The following is a 21,767-nucleotide window of genomic DNA, read 5'->3' on the forward strand; positions in this document are numbered from 1 at the left end:
CCAGTAGGATTGACACAGCAAACCTCAATCAGTTCAGATGCCCAGATAATCTTCTAACAAGGAATTACATTTACAGGAGATGCTCCCATAGCTGTTCAGCACTTTGAGAAATCTTTTCTCTAAGTACCTAAACATGAATTTATTTGCTGGGAATTCTTACAGTCTGATGACACCCAGAACTGTGCTAACACATCAGGGCATATTTTCAGGATATATTTTCCTGAAAGCTGCTGCCTACGAAGAAACCTGCATGCTCAGTTTTATCCACGGCCTATCCCAGGCTCATAATCACTGACCCCGTCTCTCCACAGGCAAACCTCACGTCCCCAAACCCACAGCCAGCAGAGTCACACCACGGATGGCACCACACACCTTGTCCCCACCTCTGCAGGGGTGGCTGCTGCTGGGGACAACCCAGGCTTCCCCAGCAGGGATGCCTCTGATTTACACCCAGCAGGACGCGGCCCTCTGCCCAGTCTCCCCCGCCCACGCAGTGAGGCTGGCGTGTCACTCCAAAGTGACTTGGCAGGAGCCACCAGCAGGCCCTGGGACGGGCTCCCTTTCCCTGCCACATCCACCAGTGCTATCCCCTTCCCCATGGCCACGTGCAGCCAGGAGCAGCAGCAGGAAGAGGGTTAAATCCCAGCGGTTCTCCAGCACAGCACAATGAGGAAGCTCTGGGACAGCCATTGCTCTCCTTGCCCAGCTAAAAGTTGCGAGTTACAGAGTTATGCTCTCACTTCCAAAACCTGATGGTTATGGTTTGGTGGGCAAAGAGGGTAGGCAGCGGAAGAAGTTAACATTGTTTTTTCAGCATCACCAGGCAGGAGTTCACTGCAAAGTACAAGCTAACACATACATCCAGTGAACAGCAGCCCTGTATTTTATTTCAGGTCTGTTGGGCATTGCAGGGAAGAATACGAAAGGCTGTGTTATTCTGCAGGAGCAGTTTTCCCAAGTTTTCCTTGGGAAAGTATAGCCAGACAATTAATCCCAGGAATATTTATAGTTAGCATAACTCAAATGGTGGTGTGCATGCAGTTGGTTAGTCTAAAGTGGAGCGTCATGCAGCTTGCATTAATGCTGGCAAAGGCACTTTATGGAGAAACAGACTTTATGCTTACAATTATCCCAGCCCAATACGGAGTGTCTCTGACTAGCAGAGAGGAACTGATGCCTGCCATAAGGAAGCCCAGCACTGTTACAGAGGTGCCTAACGCCAGCTGCAGCAACGCAAACAGCAGCGGGAAACGGCAGCCACAACAAGTGTGGGATTCCTCCTCCTGGGCAGTTTTGGGATCCCCCTTGGCTTTCTTCTGCTTCTTCTTCTTCTTCTTCATCGCCGACTCCTGCGTCGAGCCGGTGCTTTTCTCCTCTCCGGGTGCCTTCCCTGTCTGGCTCTGGTTATTCGGGGACGTGCTGTGCTGGGCTTTCTTCTCCTCCTTTCCCATGCCGACAGACTTTAGGCTTTCACGTGCGAGTGTGTGCGCGCACGCCGATGGGGGAGTGAGTTTTGTGCCCCCCGAAGCTTCGCTTTGTGCCGGCTGAGTTGTTCCTGGTATTTGAACCAAGGAGGCTGAACAAATATGGAAAACATTTGGAAGCAGATTGTCAGAGCTTCGAAATGCCACATATAGCCCGGAGAAGGGGGGATGCAAGGGGGGTAGCGAACTGCCAACGTGCAGGCGCCGGCTGTGCACACACAGGGCTGGGCGTGTGCGCTGCCACGGCTGCACAGGTGCGAGCACACCTTTGGGACTCGGGGACGAGCCGCGCGGGCAAACAGCAGGGCAGGAATTCCGCACTGCCGGCTGATGAGCAGCAGGGAAATCTGCCTGGCCAGGGAGCCGGGAGCGCTCAAGTGCCAGTGCAGGGGGCAGGCAGGTAGGAGCTTATGGCACCCTGGCTCCCCTGGGGGCTACCGGCAGGGCGCGGCTGGCGGAACCCAGGCAGCACCGTGCCCGTTCCACACGCCCGCTGAACCACTTTAAATAGCCGCGTTCCAGTGGGAGGGAGCTGATTGCGTGTACAGAAAGTACAAAATCTATACAAATGAAAATACAAGTTAATGTCCTGGGGAGACAAAAGGGATCCTGTCTCTTCCCAGAAGTTGCAAAAGCACAGCCAGGCATGTTTTATAACAAGGCAAACAGGGACCAGCAGTGAGGACTGGTGCTTCTGGGCAGGCAGTGGTAGAGCGTGGAGAGAACATCCACTGGGTGTGTTTCCAGGGCTGCAAGTTATCCACGCCAGGAAGACTGTTTGTGTTACCTAAAAGACAGAGGAATGTCTTATTGTGGCCATGTGGTCACTGCACTTCATCCATACGTGGGCTCAGGCTGGTGCTTGGACACAGCACAACAACAGAAGTGGTGGAATTTCTCCTGAAATACTCAAAAATTGCTCTGTGGCTGAATCCAGCGCTGGGAGTCCTGGCAAAGCCTCTTGGACATTGGAGGGGCTCATCCATGGAGGTGCCAGCCAGACCGGGGTTTGCAGAGACTGAACTCTGGCTCTGTGAGGTGGAGGGAGCAAGGAGAGGTGGGTGCTGAGTGGTGCCGTGCCAGGGCTGTGCCGCAGCCCTGAGTTCAGCCAGGCCACGGTGCACAACTCCTGCAAAGGAAGACCATGGGAAGTGGGAGGCTGTGGGAAGCCTGTGCTAGGCTCAGGCCAGAGGAATTACTCAAAAGCTTAGGGGTAAACAGGTGCTTAAATTCTTTGCTGGCCCGGGGCCGAGTGTGTACAGCCTGATGTAAGGCATCGTTCCTCCATGCGTGCAGCTCCGTGTCCCTGCTGGCACAGGAACACCCTGCGGACAAGTGGGCTTGTGCTGCTGCCCCACTAACACCAGTTAGAGAACCTTAAATGGACCACCCTGCTCTGTCCCCACCACGGGGCTGTTTGGGGTTTTTTCCCTTCCCATAGAAGCGGACAGCAGGAGCAAAGCGTTGGGAGGAGTGGGGCAGGTGGGAAGAAGACATCCGAGACTGGAGAAATCCCCACCAAAATTGCCTTTGGATGTGGCAGAGCAGTTCAGCTGGGATTAGCCAAAATGGTGAGGTGCTCAGAGAGGATCTTACACATGCTGATATAGCATCGAGGAAATATTTCCTCTGACACACTGGCAGTGCCTTCTGAGAAACTACTCTATTTCCAGCTCTTTATGGCATTTAACAGCAATGAACTGTGTCTTCTGTATTAATAAATTATGATGTCACTTTGTTTTACGGATTAAGCAATATCCTCTTTGGTTATTTATAATACCAAACCGATGAAAGAAAACTAGAAACAAAGTGATTTCAGATGCTTTCTGCACACATAACTCTCGTGCTACATCCATAGAGCAAGATTAAGATACATTGTTCAAAAAAGGAAGAGGAAAATAAACAAGAGGTGAAAAAAAAAAATGAAAAAACCTCTTCTCTCCTCTAGTCATGCTGCTTAGAGTACTGTGTTTTCACAGTTTCCCACCAAGATGTTTTGTCACTATCATTCACTTTTTAAAATATCCTTACAATAACTTGCACTCCCTGGTGTATCTTGCCTCTCAAAGCCACACATAATTATATTTAACCACAGCTTTGAGAAGGACGGGGTGTTCAAGGATCATCACCAAGGTCAGACCAGGAAGAAGTGGCAAAGCTGAGGACACGTTTTACTGATGCCCAGTTAAACATCTACCCTAAAAATTCTTAGAGTGAAATGAAGTTAAATTTTCTTTTCTTTTATGCCCATCCATTTGCCTGGTTCTATCCCACAGATATCTACCGTGGTTTTTCCCCCAGGGAAATCCCTGGGTTAGCACCTGGATTTGTGCTGGCAGCTAGATTTATGATTGCTGTCTTCTCAAAGGGGCCAAAATCCAACTGCTTTATTCATACTGGTTTCAGTGGGAGCAATCGCCTGAGGAGGATGAACAGGATTCAACCCAAGGTCAATAAAATTAACAAGCACTTACCTTACAGCCAAAACCAGCCCTTGCTTATCTCTTGGCCAGAGAATCTCTGGTAAAACAGGTGCCTAAATATATTTTCTGTACAGCAGCTAACTAGAAAAATGAGGCCATGCTCAAGGGCAGCAGGCTGAATATCTCCTACAGGGTATAGGTGGGATGTCCACTTGGGTCCCAGATCCCTGTAGCCCCTTTGAAAATTCCAGCTGGTGCCCAGAGTCCCTAGGGCAGGAGAAGTCTAGGCCAGCTCAGGGGACATCTTCTGTGCAGTGATAGAAAGGTTTGGGTATGAAACCATGAAATGTGGTCAACGTAGAGCAGAGTTGCCTTCTCCCAGCTGTTGGGTCTGGAGTAGCTATGCCACTCAGTTTTTCCAGGAAAAACAAAGACATTAGTTGCCACCTGCCCGGGTCATGCTGAGACAGGGAGCCTCTCCTCGGCTCCTTGCACATTTAAAAGCATATCCATCTTAGAATCCCACCATTTCTAATCTCTGCAGCAATGCATGGTTATTTAGAGAGAAAAATTAGGGGTCAAATACATTGAAAAAATTCTGGGCAGGGATGTTGCTGATTTTAAATGATTGAACAGTGTGTACCAGAGGTTCTTTTGCTGTGGCTAGCCTTCCCTGCAAAGCCAAACACAGAGATCTTACATGCTGGGAAGTTTAATGGGGACGGAGAAAAGAGACGGATGCAGGATTGATCTTCCATACTTATTATCTGAACCAGATTGTGTTTGCTGATTCCACTTGGCATTAACAATTGAGTGTAAAACAGCTGTGAAGGAACTCATAGCAATGACAAATTAAAAGAATTACATTTTTGGAAATTGAAAGATTAAACGAGGACGCTGAAATAACACTAAATTTTCTCAAGTAATACATCTTCCGGATGTCACTTGGATTTTCCCAGCAACACAAGAATAATTATTACCCTTTTATGCCCAAAGGCCCTGATTAAGTATGTTCTTAAATTAAGCACATGCTTGAATACCCTTCCTGGATGAGGATGTTTTTTGATTTGAGCCCAGCTAGCATCTCTCATGTGGCACGCAGTTGTAATTTCATGTCCTTTACACAAAATGAGTCATGTTGCACAGCTTTTCCATGGCCAGACACCGTTCTCTGTAAAACATTGCCTGCTCTTGTTCCTCCCCTTGCCAGAAAGCAGCGCAGCCCGGGTGACGGTGACAACAAGTCAAAGAGCACACACAACACCAGGCGTGGAAAAGGCAAGGTCTGGGCTGCAGCTTTGTGGTGACACAGAGTTTCCTACTGCTTCTCCTAGGGCTGGGGACACACAGTGCTCCACGGGACTCCAGATTTTTTCCCTGCTGCCATTTTTGCCCTGGAAATAGAGCGGGCTTGGTGTGGTTGGGCTGCCAGAGATGTACAGGCGCTCACTCCCACATAACCGCGTTTACACAGATATTTCTCCTAGGCATCAGCATCCCGTCCAAGTGCCAGCGGCAGGGTTGCAGCACACAAATCCAGAGCAGCAGAATTAGCAAGGAACAAAGACTTGAAGAGGCTCTCCTCATTGTCCCAAGGACTGTGGGACATTTGGCTCCCTTTGCCCAAGGACCAACTCCACAAAAAACCGCTGAGCCAGGGGCCCCCTCAGAGATGCCACCCCCAGAGCAAGAGCTGGAGTTAGGAGGGAGCCATATGTGCCACACCAGCCAAAGGATCACCACTCTCCAAGCCAGTCTGGGCTAAGGAGAAGCTGAGACCCTGCCTCACCCTTGCTTCTTGTTCCCCTGATCCCCTCACCCCACAGCAAGCCATGGACTGCAGAGCTGGGCCAAGCACTGCCAAGTAGCCAAAGCTCAGCACAAAGACTGGGCCAGACTTGGGGGGGGGGTGTCCCCATTAAAGCAAATGATGTAAGGTTATCCTTGAAAAAAGGTTTAAAGTCAAGCTGTGATTTCCTAAACCTCGTGCCCATTGACAACAGATAATGACAATGTGTAGCTCTTGAAAGCATATTTGCATAAAACACAAGGCCAATTAGAAACGGGTCCAACACATACAATCCAGGCTGGCTTCTGCCACAGCCACTTTTAAAGTTCAGGTCATCTGGAGGTGAGGCTTGTTTTTGACAGGCTCTTCTGAGGCCAGTTCACGTTGCTTTGTGCGTCCAGAGGCTCTGCTGTGAGTGTTGTGTTGTGCCAGGTGACCTCCAGAGGAACCATCCACCCCATAGTATTCTTTGCATGCACTCCATGTGCCCTTTTGGCATCACTAGGAGTAAGACCAAGGTACAGAGCATTTAAGTTTAGGTGGTTGGGGTGACAGATATGGAAAGAGCTACAACAGGAGTTGTTTTATGTCGGGGTACTCCACCCTTGGAGGCTGCTTATTTAACAATGCACCTTACTCCCTCCATCGCCTCTGACCATGAAGTAAATTTGTGCATATAAAAGAAATCAGTTTGGGAAGAAATTGTTCCTTGCAGTCTCCAAAATGATTGTGCTACACCAGTTTAAATTCCTAAACCTTTGCTTTTGCTTAAGTTCCCTCAGATGCCTCGTGCCTGCGGCTCCTCACCTCTGGCTGTGGTTCCTTGAATCCAGACAGTGGCCCAGGCATTTGTGGGTGTCTCCTGTATAAAACTTAACAGTGCTTAAGCTGTCCAAAATGATCTGACTGTTTCTGCCTCGTCTTCTACTCTTATGGCAGGTTCTTTGGGGTGGAAGGCATATTTTATCACATTTCTGCATGAGGGCTGGAGAGCATCCTTACGGGCTACAACTGACAGTCCCTCAAAATTGGGCTGGGGACGGAAGAGGTGACAAGCTGTGATACTACACAAAAGCAAAGCTAAGTGCTGCAGCTTGCTCTACACATCACCACACTCTGGTGAGTATTTTATACCAGCCCAGAGACCTTTGCATCAGGGTTAAGGAGTATGAAAAACAGGGATGACCAGTTTACAGACTCTGTGCCCTTTCCAAAGCTGGTCCTCTCTCTCTTCCATGCATATTTGAAGAGGTTATCATCCATCAAAATACGTTAATGAGATATTACGGCTGTTAGATCTTCTCACCAGGTGTTAATTACTACCTGGTTAAACAGAGGCAGATCCTCTCAGCCATGCTCTTGCTGAGGACAACAATTAAGTCTGTTCTGTGTTTGTGCTCACAGGAATGCATTCACACACCCCCACGCACATGCAGGGCTCAGGATGCTGCCTTAAGCCATATACAGAAGTTCCAGGAAATCTGCCTGTGGCTTTACACCAGGACACAGGCACTGTGGGCTGCAGAGGGTAAGGGTAAGGGTAAGGGCTCCTGCTCTCACTTCTCATTAATGAGAGGGATAAAACAAAGGAGCTTCATAGCAGTGGGTGCCAAATATGCTCAGCTTGTCCCATGCAAGTGGATGCTTTGTAATGAAATTAGAAAGGCCTTATTTTCAAGAGGCACATGAAAAAAACCTGCTTCTGAGCTGGTGTAATGCTACCAGAAGCTCTAATAAGGTGTTCTCTCCAAAGATCCAGGACAAACTTTGTGGAGCATATTCACACGTATCTCATTTCTTGCACTTTCTGGCATGTACAGACACTCAGGGCTCTGTTTCTGCAGCTGGCTCAAGGTCTCATGCTGGCACTCGGGCAGTCTCGCTGTGTGTTACTCACTGCTCCAGCAGTGCTTCAAGGCCTGATGTACTCACACACACTGCAGTTGCCTGGAATACACTTTTGGGTCCTCTGGAAGGCACCAGTTGGAATTTTCTGAGGAGAAGTCAGTCTTTCGAAAGTAAGTGGTTGTTACTTTGCTCCAACCAGGGTCCACCATAAGTGGTGGCTTTTCTCAGAGTCATCTTGGGAGCCCTGAAGCGCCTGAGTGCTGGAGCTGATTTCTTCAGCCCAACTGAAGTTGGTTGCTGATCTTGGTATGGCCAAGATCTGCCTTTACCTCTTGGCTGGTTCAAAGGCAGACCCCATCATCTTCCCTGGAGACAGGACACTGGAGGATACTGGAGTTCATCTTCTCCTGTCTCCTCCTGAGCTTGTCTTAGCAGCTATAGGGCCCAGTAGATGCTGGGCCATAATCTTCTGCCTCACAAAGAGGTGGTTACTCCCAGAAATCAGAATCCCTTTGCTTCCTGCATTGCTGCATTGATGTAAATCATCTCCACAAATGACCAAAGCTGCCTGGTCTTCATCTGAGGTGAAACAGAAGCCTGGGGTCTGGGTTAGAGCTGTGTGACAGATCTGGGACTCTTGACCCCTGCCCACCTCTCCCCTGGAACAGCCCCCTGGCCCTGGAGGTCTCTGCCCTCCACCTGGGCTCAGTTTCCCTCTGAGCAGCAATACCAACATGGCTTCATGTTGTAATGTAAGAGGGTTCTTGAGGACACAGAGCTCTCTGTGCTGCCAGAATTACTGCATGTGCTCCTCCAGATGTTGAAGAATACTCCCTCCCATCCTAAGTTACCCTGGGTATTATATTTCCCTGGCTTGACATTGTTATGAAATGTCAGAGCTTCACAACTTGTCTGACTCTCTTTTGCAATGTCCTCAGGGGATCACAACCACTTCCAAAGCATTGGTTGGGTCGGGCAAGCCCTACGGACTTGCACCATCTTTCCCTCTGTAAGAACCTGAACCATCTCCGCAAGATAGGTGAGGCATAGTGGGGTAAGAGGTGAAAGCAAGATGAGCTGAAAGCAGATCTGGAAGGTAGTTGGTGAATTTGTCTGAGGGCTGCCTGGGGAGTGCTTTTTGTCCATATTTTTCTGTCACACAAAAGAGGGAGGAGTGCGTGGTGAGATTTCCTGATGACACAGACATGCGAGCGCTTGTCAATACAGAGAGGCCCCAGCCTATCAAACAGGAAGAACTGTGTGACCTCGAGGGTGGGAACAATGGGAATAGGACAAAATTCAATTGTGCCAAATGTAAGGTTTGGCACGAAAGGCTGAAGGGCCAGAGTTTCACTGGGAAAATAAAAAGTTTCTGGCGCCTTGGCCGGTCACAGGATTGCCTTGAAATGGCAGCATAGCACGGCCATATAAAAAGGTAAATATGAGAGAGGATGAATTGAGTATTTCCCACAGGGGACTGAACAGTATTGGTGATGGAGAAGAAGTACTGGTGGGCCCTGTGAGGAGGCTGCACTCAGCTTTATTCATCGCTATTAGAGGAAGATGAACTGCAACAGGACCAAGTGTAACTAAGGGTGCTCGGTGGGGGCCACAGACCCTACGTAACAATAGGAAGCTGAAAAGGATTGCCTGGTTCAGCCCAGCAACATTAGAGGTTAGAAAGGACACGATTGATCTATAAATATCCTGTGTTAAACTTAAAACAATGTTGGCACGAGGACAAATGGATACAAATGGCCATGAGTGCATTTAGCCTGGGAACCAGAGGCAGGTTTCTGGCCACTGGAGCAGTGAGGCAGAGGAACAGCATGGAACAGCTTGTTGTAAGGCACTGCAGCATCAATTTTTGAATTGTATCATTTGACATGGGGCTTGAGATGATTGAGTGATGCAGGAAGTGCCTTGCCTTCCAAATCCCCATTATGAGTATGCTTTTGAAGCCTTCTCGCTCGTATGGGTGCCATAACTTGGCCACAGGAGAAAGCAAGGCTGTCAGTCCCCTGACTAGCTGTGTTAGGGCTTGGCATAATCGATCTCCTAATTTGTTAGTGGCAATTATTTTGATTTCACACTGGAGGCTTACATCAGTAACCAGTTTGGGTTTCTTTTCCTTTTTATTTTTTTTTTTTTGTGTAGTTAATACTTTGTACTTATATACCATCTTTCATCTTTCAAAGTGCTTTACATACATTAATTATTTAATTCTCCCCGTACCCCCTTTGATCTAGGCAAGTATTATGATGCTCAGTTTACAAGTGGGGAAAGCAAACACAGAACAAATCCTTGCTGCCAGGCTCATCCCACTGAGATTGATGCAGCTTTGTGGCTCGAAAAGGCAAGGAAAGGTTCCATGATGTGCACAGGGTCCACAAGCAATCCAGTGGTGGAGCAGGGTGATAACTCTCCTGGATACCCTCTTGTTCCAAAGGGGGAGAAGAGAGAGGGGCTGCCAGAGAGGACTGCATGCAGGGCCAGTCATAGGATGCTCCATGGATGATAAAGGACAAGAAAATGATGTGTCCTGTGCTCCAGAGAAAGACCCAGAATTCAGTTTCATCAGAGCATGCAGAACAAATCCATGACAGTGGCTAGGTGACTAAGACCCAAGGAACAGGAATAAACGCACATAGTTAGCAGTAGCAAATGAATAAGAGCTGACATTGATCTGTGTAGACATGCGTTCAGTGGAAGGATGTGAGTCTTCCCTCTCAGTTCAAAAAAACCACCATCTGATGTATTTTTGATTGTTCTTGTGTTGAATGTTTATGTCGTTTTTCAGAGTGACTGTCAGAGGCTGGTTTGGAGATTTCACTGCTAAATAATGGAGCCATTTTTCTTGTAAATTCACAGAGTGGTGCTGCTTGTGTGTTTGGGTTGCTGTGAGGATGTCAGGACGCTGCAAATGCACTCTGCCTTGCTCCAAAGAGAAGTCTCACATCCCCCCTCTCTTTTTCACCCTTTTAAAAGGACATTTTCTGTCTTACAGGGGCAAGCAGTGCAGTTTGTGAGGCAGAACAGGAACCTGGGAACAACACACTTGAGGTCCAGTGCTCATTCTGATGCTGGTTTGGTGTCTGACATTGCTGCATCTCAGTGGCCAGTGCCCAGAGTGGGAGTTAAAACACCAGGGTACTGATTTTGACAGGTACTGACTCGTTTTGAGGCCAAGAGAATGTCATTTAGCACTAATAACTCACCGTCCAGCCTTATGGGACAAGGAAACGTGGCCCTGTGCAGCCTCCTCCTGACACAGCAACCACAGCTTGTGACCAGAGCAGCTCCTGTGCTCCTCTGGGTCAGTCAGCACTATAACATAATGTCCTTTTGTGGGGAAAAAACAGGGAAAGGACCTGAATTTAGTCACATTTTTCCTGCAGCAAAACTTCTTCCTGTTCCTGCTAGCGTGAATTCCTTGAGAAGTAAAAATGGCCAAGGATTTTTAATCTCATGGCCATTTCGATATGCTAAATGGTGCCAAGAGAGTCAGTGGAAAATTAACAGAGTTCAAATCCCCATGGAACATGGAAAATGTAGTTAAAATAGTGCTGCTAAAGATTTTGTAATTAGCAAAAATTATTTTAAAGTATAGCATTTTTAATTAGCTGCCAATGCCACTCACTCCTCATCAGTATTACCCACAAAATTGGCTACACCTAAGACAGTTAAGCTCCTCACCTGCACAAATCCCTCAGGAAACCACAGGTTGTAACTGAGACCCACGGAGCTGTGCACTAACTGAAAGGGAAACTGTGATCATGGAACAATGCTGAAAGCACAGTCTTCTAACAAGCACAGTAGAGTCAAAGATGCAGTTACAATTGTCTTGTTATGTCACTCCCTCCTGCCAGAGATCCTCTGTGTTTCTTACTAACAATTTCCTATTACTCATTCCTTAGGACCTGTGTTAAAGCAGGGTTCTCCTCTACCCCATTCTAGCTCATCCCAGCTCATTGCACCCACGAGCTTCCTCAATATTTGGTAATGATCCTTAATTCCAGAGAATCTTGTTCTGCAGTTATGGACTCATTCTTCTCTCCGGGCCCTTTCTCTTTGTTTGGGAAGTCCCACAGTGTGAGAAGAGCAAAGCAGCACACCTCAGTCCCCAGCCTGGCAAGGTGTGCAGGGCAGTGGTTGTGTGAGAGTAGACAGAGGCTGCCCAGATGATGAGAGAAAGGCTCTCTTGAGGACTCTCAGTGTAGCAGGTCCACAGGGTGCTCAGGTGTTTATCTCCAGGTAATGCCAGTGGGATGTGCCTCCCTAAATGTGCCTGGTGAGATGGGTTGAGGCCTGTCTGAGGTCATATGGGCAGCCTTTGGCAGAGGTGGGAGCTGTCCTGCTGCCAGCTGAGCCCACGCAAGTGCCTTTATGACAAGGTCATTCATGCCTTTAATCCCTCTGCTGCAGAGGAATTCTTAGCTGTATATTAGAAACACTACGTCCAGGGAAGTTTAAACTTCAGTTGCCTGCTCATGTAGCACTGTTGCTGTGACGTTTATAAAAATCAGTTCACAGGCAACAATCAGACAACAGAGAGAGACAATTATGATGGGTCTGTCCATGTGGCTGAAAATCCACTGACCATCCTGTGATTGAGGACCACCATTCATAGAGCTGGACCCCATCAGTGCCAGCCTGGGGGTTCTCAGGTATCCAGACAAAAATTGGTGGGTTGATGGCAAAATGTGGGGCCCTCTCCTAAATGTCTCTTCTATGTCATTGCTGCACAAAAGGCAAGGGAGAGTATTTCTTTTAGGATACACAGCAACATTCGTGAAATCTCAACTGGTTTCAAATATGGAACTTCCAGTTCAAGCTATGTCGAAAAACGCAACAAAAGGTTGGGGGTTATCAGTATGTCGTAACTAAAACTACAGGAAACTTCAGATGGAAAGGCCAGCTGTGTGGGATGAAGAAAGCAGCAACAGATATCTCTTTTAAACCAGCTTTGGACAGTGAATTGAATTCGCACAGGTCAGTTCAATCCTGGCACTTCTAAACCTCTCAATAATTCACTGCGCAGCTGTAAAAATTTCTATCACAACTTTCTGAATGTAGCTTTTCAAATCACAAAAGGACAGAAATCCCACGGTCTCATGCCACTCTGGCAGTCCCATGGCTCATTAGCAGGGCTGTAAAATCAGAAGGTACCAGGTGAGACACCTCAGACAACCCAGGGACTGGCAGCAGCAGGGAGGTGGTACAGGATGGGAGGTGATGGAAAGACCCATGGCAAACCCTTGACATGACATTGAGCCCTCATGCCAAATTTCAATCCCCTGCTCTAAAGCAAGGCTGTGCTCAAGCCATTCAGCGAAAAGGTCACCAGAAGCACTTCATGTGGTGCAAAACAGTTTCTTCTGCCCTCTCCTCTTGTGCTTGGTGCCAGGCGTTGGCCCAGCCCATTTGGCTGGATCTTTCCCTCAAAGATGTCAGAGGCAGCCATACAGCATGGAAAAAATCACCTCAAAATGCTTGGCAAAGCTTTAGTTGACTGAGAATGGGGCTGTATAATGGGATGTCTTGAGTAACTTGAAAAGCAAACATCTCTACCAGAGCTGCCTATAGTGCAGTTGCCTGTACAAGGTGTGTAAATGCCTTTTTTTGTGTGTGTTTTTCCAGCTGCAGTGTGTTCACCCAGCCTTAAAATTATGTCAGTGGTATCTGTGACTGTCATCTGCCTCCTGCCAGCACAGGCCACTTTATATGGGCGCAGTCACGGGGAGCCGTGCCCTTGGACAGCCACTGCTCCGGGAGCGTCCAACCTTGAGCTAGAACTACAAGGCAAAAGCAAACCCAGCCTTTTGTCTCAGGCATCCATAAGCAGCTTGCATGGGCAACAAGAGGGCCTCCTCTGCAATGACAGCAGTGTTTTCTGGCAGCTCCCTGCTGGCTTTGTGTGGTGTCCAGAGCCCAGAAGCTCTCCTCTGGGCAGCCACAGCCCAAAGCTGAACTGGGAACACTGGAAGGATCTGTTCTGCTCTCACAGGCACTGTCAAAGGGATGCTCCCAGCCAAACCCTCACTCCCATGGCTCTCTATGTGCCACGTGAATACCATGTCAGTGCTAGATTAATTTTTTTGTCTCTGATAGCTGCAATAGCTTTTATAATCCCTCTCCTACTCTTTTTACACCTGTTCCATCAGCCAGGGTGGCTGAGAGCAGACTGCCTGCTGCCAGCACAATGGATCCCAACCAGGGATTATAGACATGTACTTTCCTACACAAAATGAGGTCTCTGGTGCAAGGGAGGCCTTGTGCAGCTGTGTAAGGAGTCCTAGCACGGGCAGGTCGATGGTCTCAGTGACACTGGGAAGGTGAGGGTGGAGGTCTGGCTTGCCAGGGTGAAATAGAAGTTGCAGGAGGGAATTGCCAGACCCTGGCTGATGTCCCTGCTGTAGGTCTTGGCTCAGATCAGGGTAACAAAAACAAATCTTATTAGTAACTTGGCTGAGACAGCTCCTGATTTCAGCACAGTTTTATCTATAGTGTGAGTCCCTGTGCCCAGACCTCAAAAAAATCCATACCACATCTGCAGTCCTGGTGAGGAGCAGTAAAGAAGGGAGAGGGATGCCCAGGAGGGCAGGGAATTGTGTGCCTCGAGAGCCAAAGAGATTCCTGCTCAAGAGGACTGGACAGCTCTTGTGCAAAGGTGGATCATGGGGTGGAAGGGAATATTAATAAAGGTGGTACTGACTGATGGATACAGAGAGCAGAGAACAAAGCCCAAGGGAAGCTGGGGCAAGAAAGTCCAAGGAATGGGAATGGGAATGGGAATGGGAATGGGAATGCTTGATTTGATTTTAAAAATGAGCAGTGAGTGGCAGGAGGAATGGGGATGTGCTCAGCAGTGCATTACAAGGCTGGGATTCACTACCACCAGAGATTGCCGAGACACAGAGCTCAGGAGATCTGAAAAAAATGCAGGGGCATTTATAAAGGTTGTGGGTATCTCCAGGGTTACCTCACTGGAAATAATCAAGCAGAAGGGATATAAATCAGAGTTCTTCAGGGGACATGCCAAGTGATATGTGCCTAGGGTTAGGAAAGCATTTCCCTATAAGCAAGTTAGGATTGGCCATTCTGGTGTTTCTTGTTCTGGGTTTACAGGACTTGGCAACTGGGCATCTTCAGAGAGAAGAGAGGGGAGTAGATGACATGAGAGCCCAGTCCAAGGCCGCAGTCTCTCTGGTCCTGTGTCCTGCTGCATGAGAAAGCATGTGAGGAATTATAATTCCCTTTGGACATGTGACCCAAATTGCAGCGGGAATTTGCATTCCTGGTGCCTGCTTCCATTTCATGTCTGCCCCCCGCTGCACAACAACACCTGCAAGAGGGTTTTAGCCTCACTGAGAGCACAAGCTCAACAATCTTTTCAGAGCCATTAAGAGAATCTACAAAGGAAACTGAAAGGTAAAGAGGAGTCAAAAATATGTCAATGCTGTGTAAAAGCTTATCCATACAAAACAAACTTGCTCAAAGAAAATTCAGCTGTCACTTTAAAATCTGACATTAAGTTTCTCAAATCACAGACCTTAATCAGGAGTAATACTTGAAGAGGAACAAAGAGAATTCATGATGAAAAATCAGGACAGTTGAGTGCTAGGCTCAGCGGGACTAACTGCATGACAATATGGATAAGAATGATAATTGCATTAGCTTAGCCTGAAATGACTGGCCAGAGCTGGTTTTTTTTGGTCAGCTGAATTTCTGTAATGGCTCTCTGTACTTTCTAAGCAAACTTGGAAGGAGGATTACAAATAGATTATGACATGTCCATCTACTCTCTTAGGGGAACACAGCATTTCAGAAAAGCATCCTAACATTGGCTTAGAGCTCTTTGAAATGGGTTAAACCAAGTGCCCCTTATGGGTGCTTTTAAAATGACATTAAGAGGTGAAGGTAGCTCCTACTGATGAAAGTTAGAGGATCCAAACCTGTTGGAACCCTGGGTTTAGAGAATTTAGGTTTCTGGGATATAATAAACAACTAAATCTGAAGAACAACCTAGTGTCGTCTGCCTTTTAATCCAAACTCTGAGTAAAAGGACTGGCGATTCTCCCATGATGCTCTCACTTTATTCCACACACTGTACTTTGACCCCAAGTCTCAGTCAGACCCTCCCCATGGTGACATTCTCACTTAATCCAACTTTTACATCTTAGTTGCTGTTTTAAAAATCGGGATGACTTCAAACAGGCACTAATCCTCTGCCTGTTAAAAACAACAAGATACCTCTACCTGAGTCTACATTTTCTGCAGTTGGAAACTGTGGGTTCTTCTCCCAGCTCTACAGTCAAATTCTGGTTCAAATTCCATCCCAGTGATCCCAGTCCCAGCTCCAGCTGCCAGCTCCTTGTTGCTGAGACCTCCTGTAACACCTGGTGGGAACAGTTGGGGGTTCCCAAAGCAGTGTTGTCCCAAAACAGTGCCCTGTGAGATCGAAGACAGGGGAAGTAGCAGCCAGTCCAGACGGGCGAGAGAAGGAAGACATTCCCCCACAGCCTCTATCTGGACCACTGCTCTCACCGGTAAGCATTGCTCTGATGGAACATTAATTTGCCCTTAGCAAAACCTGGAGCCTGATCTGGGGAGCATGAAGGAGCCAAGGGAGATGTGAACTGCAACAGAAATTGGCTGATCGTGGCAAATCTGCTGCTGTCCCATTGCAGCATCAAATACGTGGCAGTGCTACATCTCTTAGTGCTGCACAGAGGGACAGCAGCTCTGTAGGACTGGCCCGTCCCCATCCTTGGGGCAGGAGGCAGCGAGCCCTGTGGCAAAGGCAGCACTAGCAGGGACCAGGCATCTGGGACTGATGCCTCTCTACAAAAGGGAACGAGTTACATGTACTTGTTCTGCGCAAAATAACCAAAACATCTGTGCCTCTAATTCCTCCTTGAGCAGCGGCAGCTCCAGCGCCCCGATCCCGCAGGCAGCAGAGCCCTCCTGCAGGCAGCCAAAGCGGCGGCGGCTGCTGCCCGGAGGTGGATGTGCCCGGGACACCTTTCCCGAGCAGCCTGGCTGCTGTGCAAGCCGCCGGTGGCTCCGCGGGGCTGGGCAGCGGCCGGACAGGCAGTGTCTGCTGTCACAGAGGCCGCCTTCGCTGCGGCCCGGCCAGCGCACGCAGCTCCGATTGCAACACAGCCCGCCTCGCTCACTGGCTGCTTTTATTCGTCTTCCTCAAAGGCTTAAATAAACAAGAAACAGGTTAAAAACAAAATCTTGGCCCTGGCCCCTTCCTGAGCTGGCTGTTCCATGATGGCTTCCGGCCCCGCGCGCGAGCTTCCCGCTGCAGAGGGAAGCGGCGCCGTCCTGCAGCTGCCTCGAGTGGGAAATAAGGCCACGTACCTGCCTTTGATAGCGGTGCCAGGCCACTGGAGCAGCGCTCTCCACACCATCCTGGTGCTTTCCACATCGACTGGGAACTCGAGTGTGCTGTTGGGAGCTGGAAGAAGTTTGCCTTCCCAGGGCCATGGCACAAGGACGGGTGGACGGTCCCTGCCAGACGGGTGCTGGCTCCACGTAAGGAGGCATTTCCAGAAGAAAAGCCCCCCACACCTCTCCAAAGCCTTTTTTGAGGGGAAGAGGAACTTTATTCCACTTGCAATCTCTCATGAACCTAAAAACAATCTTGGAGGAGCCCACCAAGCCAAGAGCTTTTGCCCTCAGGACCTGCGGCGCAAATTGCACTGGAGTGAAGCTCCTCCGGCCGTTTTGCTGAAGGGACATTGGGAGCTCATTGCAATGACCCCCTGCTCGAGGTCACGCTACGACAGCTGGGCAAGGCTCCCAGGGCTTTCAAAACACTTCACGTGCACAAAGTTGCCTCACAGCACCTTTGCGATGGATGTTTTCTATTCTTGCTGTTCAGAACTTTTGGAAACAGATAAAAAGATGCCAAGGTACATGATGAGACTCCGTGCCAGCCACTGTGCATTGCTTCCTGCCCCAAGCTCCCTATTTTCTTGACAAGGCCCAAATGATTTTCCTTGCAGAGCATTTGAGGTCTGGTTTTCTGTGTGTATTAAAGAGCTTTATGTCCATCATATTGCTGCTAAAACATGCCACTATCTAGCGCTGGCAATATGTTACTGACTAGGGCTTTAGAGTGTTATAGATAAGTTATGTGGCGTTTTCCATTTAAATTAAAATAGATCAAGCTAAACTCAAGGGAAACTGATAGCTGCACTTCCATTTTATTTCGTTCTATTTCCTCTTTATGACCAATGTTACGCTAATAATCAAAACTTTGATTATAGGTCCCTACGGCACCATGTTGCACACAGGCCAGTCTGGAAACTGCCTCCAGCTCTCCTATTGCCAGGGTTCCAGCTGCCAGACAGTGGCAAAAGCAAGGTGATTGATATCAGTGTGGCATCTTGGGGTCTTTTTCCTCCCTCTACAGAGAAAGTCTCTGCTTCTTGTATCATCTGGCCTGAATTCTCCAGACATGAAGATACAGATCTGAAATTTGCCTGCTTCTGGCATCTGTTGCTGGTGCCAGTGGGGATCTCAAACTGCCAGGGTGGATTTTGCCATTCTGAACTGCATCCAAGTGCTTTAAGGGGACTCCTGCTGTGGAAAACCCCAGAAAGGAGGCTAAAAAACCCAGCTGTTGAGGGTAGTGCTCCTGGGTGTGGATGGACTGGCCTCACAGAAGATGGAGACGTAAAGGAGACACACTGTCCTGCCGCAGGCACCCAGCTGCTCACCCCCTTCTGCAGAGCCTCAAGAAACTCCTCTAAATGGTTTTGGCTACACCAAAAAAAAGGTGTTTAAAATGAAAAATATAACAGGAATGATAATGCTAATCTGCAAAATGGGAAGCTAATAAAAAACTCTATGTTTTCTTGTCCCCCTCAGGTTTGTGGGGCTAAGGAATCACGGAATCATAGAATGGCCTGGTTTGGAAGGGACCTTAAAAATCATCTAGTTCCAATCTCCTTGCCATGGATGGGTATGAATAGGAATGTGGTAGTGGTCCTGCTTGCCTGACTCTGCCCAGCTGAGCTCCCACATCTCAGCTCAGCTCCCAGGGCAGGGGCAGGTATTTGTACCTCACAGTGCCTCTGATCTTCAGGAAAAAAATGAGCTGGTCAAGATCTTATTGCCTTGCTAAAGACTTCACACACCGGGGGTTTTAAAGAGTGGTTTGTACTACACAGGAAATCCCACAAGTGAGACCTCCTTGCAAAGGCCTGGACCATGTGCTGAGATCCATGTGCAGAACTTTGGCCACGGCTGTTTTAGGATAGTCACAGAGTGAAGTTCAAAGAAAGTACTGTAACGGCTGCATGGCTTCTTCTCCTCGCAGCAGAGCAGATTCTTGGGGACCTGCTGCCTGCCCTGCTCTGAGTGGGAGGGTGGGGTGAGCATCACCCACTGCTTTGCCTGGCTTGGATGTCATGCCTCACCTGCTCACTTCCATGAGTCCTGCACCCCTCCAGCCTATGGCTTCCTCCTCACACCTTGTTAGGACAGCAAAGGAAGCAAAGGGCAATGAAACAGAACACTGACCTTTTCATACCAACAGACCTCTTCCAACTTTGACATAAATTCATGAGCTTTAACGGGCACATGCTGGTGCCTTGGGTTTGGTGAATGCCTTTCGCTTTGCCAAAGCCACCAGCAGGCATGGCAGGTTTGTGCTTGAGGTCTGGGATGCAAAGCATTTTTATGAAAAGATGATTTGGACCCTCACAGCTGTGGGATGGGTGCACATGTGTGTGTGGGGATGATGGAACAGCAACCTCAGCAATGCCTGGCTGTGGACAGGGGTCCCTGGTGATCCTGCTGGGGTCCACAGGCTGCACACCACCTTCTGCCTGGGAGCCAACACTAAGGCCAAGCCGTGGCAGCAGTGGGTGCCAGCACACCCCACAGGTGGGCTGTGTGTGGGACACTGTCCCATCCTGTGATGCACCCCGGGCTCTTTTTCCAGCACCCTGCGTCCCTCCCCACCAGGGTGAGTGTCCCTGCTGCTCCTGAGATAAAAGCACTGCTCCTGGGGAAGACCCAGGGTCACTGCCACCCTCGCTGTCCCTGCCATCAACGTGGGAGATCGGGACCCAGCGTGGCCTGGGTGGGCAGGGGCTCATTGTCAGGATGTGCCTCGGGCACGGCGCCTCTGCCCAGCCCTGCTTTCTGACCGCACAAAGAAAACATTTGCCCAGACACAGCCCGGCCCCTTGCCACGTTGAAAGCCTGGCTGCCGGCAGCTGGAAGGGGTCATGCGATGCCTCCCCAGCAGGGCACAGAGCACAGCACTGGGAGACAAGTTAAACGAGGCTGGGGTTTAGAGCCTTCCTGAAATCTGTCCTCATAAAAGGCAGCTGTCTGGAAACCTGCTCATCGAGGGGAGGAGAGTCTCCCTGTGAAGAAGGGAGGCTTGCCAAGCCTGCCACCACGGCTGCTCGCACGCAGGCGATGCTCCCGCCCCGGCTGCAGCAGCCTGGTAAAACAGCAGGGAGGTGAAAACTGTGGCAAGTGACCCTGCAGGCAGGATCTGCAAGAGCTCCAGAGCCCCACACACCATGGGGTAGCTCCCTGTGGTACTGCACACCCCAGGGAGCACTGCCAGCACAGGGCACCATGCTGCCATCTGGTCTGGGAGCAAAGGGCACGCTGGAGAGAGCAGGGAATTCAGGCACAATGTTTGAGAGGGTATTTCCCAGCTGGTACAAGGTCCAGAGGTATCCTGGATACGTCCTGACAAACTAGGATGGGTCTAAGGGCTGACTTATCCCTCTGGGATGGTGGGTTTGAGTGATCATCACACATGCCTGTCCCTTCTCCTGAGTGTCTGTGCCGAGCTCCGTGCTGTTGTGTTTGTGGTCTGGGGCTGGACTGCACTTGGTGCCTATGCCTATGGAATACTTTGGCTTTCCAGTCTGGTGCTGTTTATACAATGCAGAGGACTTCTCCTTGCTTGCACATTCCAAGTAGATCTGGGGTGGTGGCTGAAGCAGACAGGCACCAACAGATTCCCCGATTTCTCATCCTGTCCTTCTAGCTAAAAAGCTCAGCCCTTCCCAACCAGAACCCAAGAGGACTCAAACAACAGGAGTTTGGCTCTTTGCTCAGAGCCAGCCTGCTCCAAGTAGCATCTGTACCCAAAAACACACACTAGGCTTCTCCTCTGGCTTCTCTCACATCTTCTTAGGACTCACCTGTCCGCAGCTAAGTGTCTGGAATGGGGTGGTTTCTGTTTCATAGAGGAGGGAGACTGTTCTGCCTGTCTTGCACACTTGGATTTAGAAGGACTTGGCCTCCCTCCCACACCTGGCCTCTCAGACTCCTCCTTTATTCTGAAGGAGCTCAAAATGACAAGGCTCTGATAAACCCACCATGCTGAGAATGAGGGAAAATAATTTAAGAAGTGATGAATGACACATTCTTACTTACTGTAATTACACAGTGTGCTTCAAGAAGGTATTTTCCTATCGCTAATCCAAAACATTTGCACTCCCCTTTCTCGTAGTTTTCTGCTCCTTGATTCCCTTCCAGACAGCTACTCCCAGAGTGCCCTCAAGGTGCATTCAGCATTCCTGAAAGTCTCTGCCCCTCTGGGGCTAGCAGGGAGGAAGGGGATCCGTGCTTCAACTTCTCCAGCCTCAGCTTTCCACAGCTACATTTGCAGTGAGGGAAGAACAGAGGAAGAGTGAAACCCTGAAGTTTTGTTTGCCCAGAGTGTTTTTTTCCTATTGCATTTTCTGATGGGCATTGTGACAGCCTGGGACCCCACGATAGTGGGTAACCACCATAAATATCCAGGTCAGTACCGTATGGCCTTATACAGCCAGTCCAACAGTGTTGCTCTAGGTTTATCCTTTTAAAGACTCTCACGCTGTTTTTACTAAGACTGTAAAATATCCCAAATTTCCATTTAATTAAAAAAAAAAAAAAGGAACACGTGCTTCTATGCATGACCCAAAACTCTTTCTTCTTCTCCCAGAAGTCCATAAAAAGGCATAAAAAAATCCTTAGGTTTTCATCAAAATGGTGAGGAAGTGCTTTGCTTCTCCTGGGGCTTCCCAAAGGACTGGAATATGCTGGGTGTTATCACTTGAGGCAGTTCTGAGGAGCAAGCCACTTGACTGGAAGAGTCTGCAAAAAAAAACCACCCCACCAACCCTTCAGGCTGTGGTCACATGGAGCTGTTTTAGGGATCCCAACCACCTCACAGATCTGCTGAAATGTTCT

At 49.0% G+C, this 21,767-nt stretch overlaps 1 protein-coding gene across 2 annotated transcripts in view; it reads right to left on the bottom strand.

Moving 5' to 3' along the window:
- The window catches only part of SSPN (sarcospan), an 84,429-nt gene that overhangs the window by 17,867 nt on the left and 44,795 nt on the right, over window positions 1-21,767 (bottom strand). The window contains exon 1 of one of the 2 annotated variants that reach the window (XM_032107625.1): window positions 1,125-1,586. The exons of the other annotated variant lie outside the window; for it this stretch is intronic. Within the exon in view, the coding sequence (XP_031963516.1) occupies window positions 1,125-1,451 (327 nt within the window). The 5' untranslated portion in view covers window positions 1,452-1,586. Of the gene's footprint in view, window positions 1-1,124; window positions 1,587-21,767 lie in introns of those variants that run through there. 2 annotated transcript variants of the gene reach the window in all.

The sequence above is a fragment of the Corvus moneduloides genome, chromosome 4, assembly GCF_009650955.1.
Source record: "Corvus moneduloides isolate bCorMon1 chromosome 4, bCorMon1.pri, whole genome shotgun sequence".
Lineage (NCBI taxonomy): Eukaryota > Metazoa > Chordata > Aves > Passeriformes > Corvidae > Corvus > Corvus moneduloides.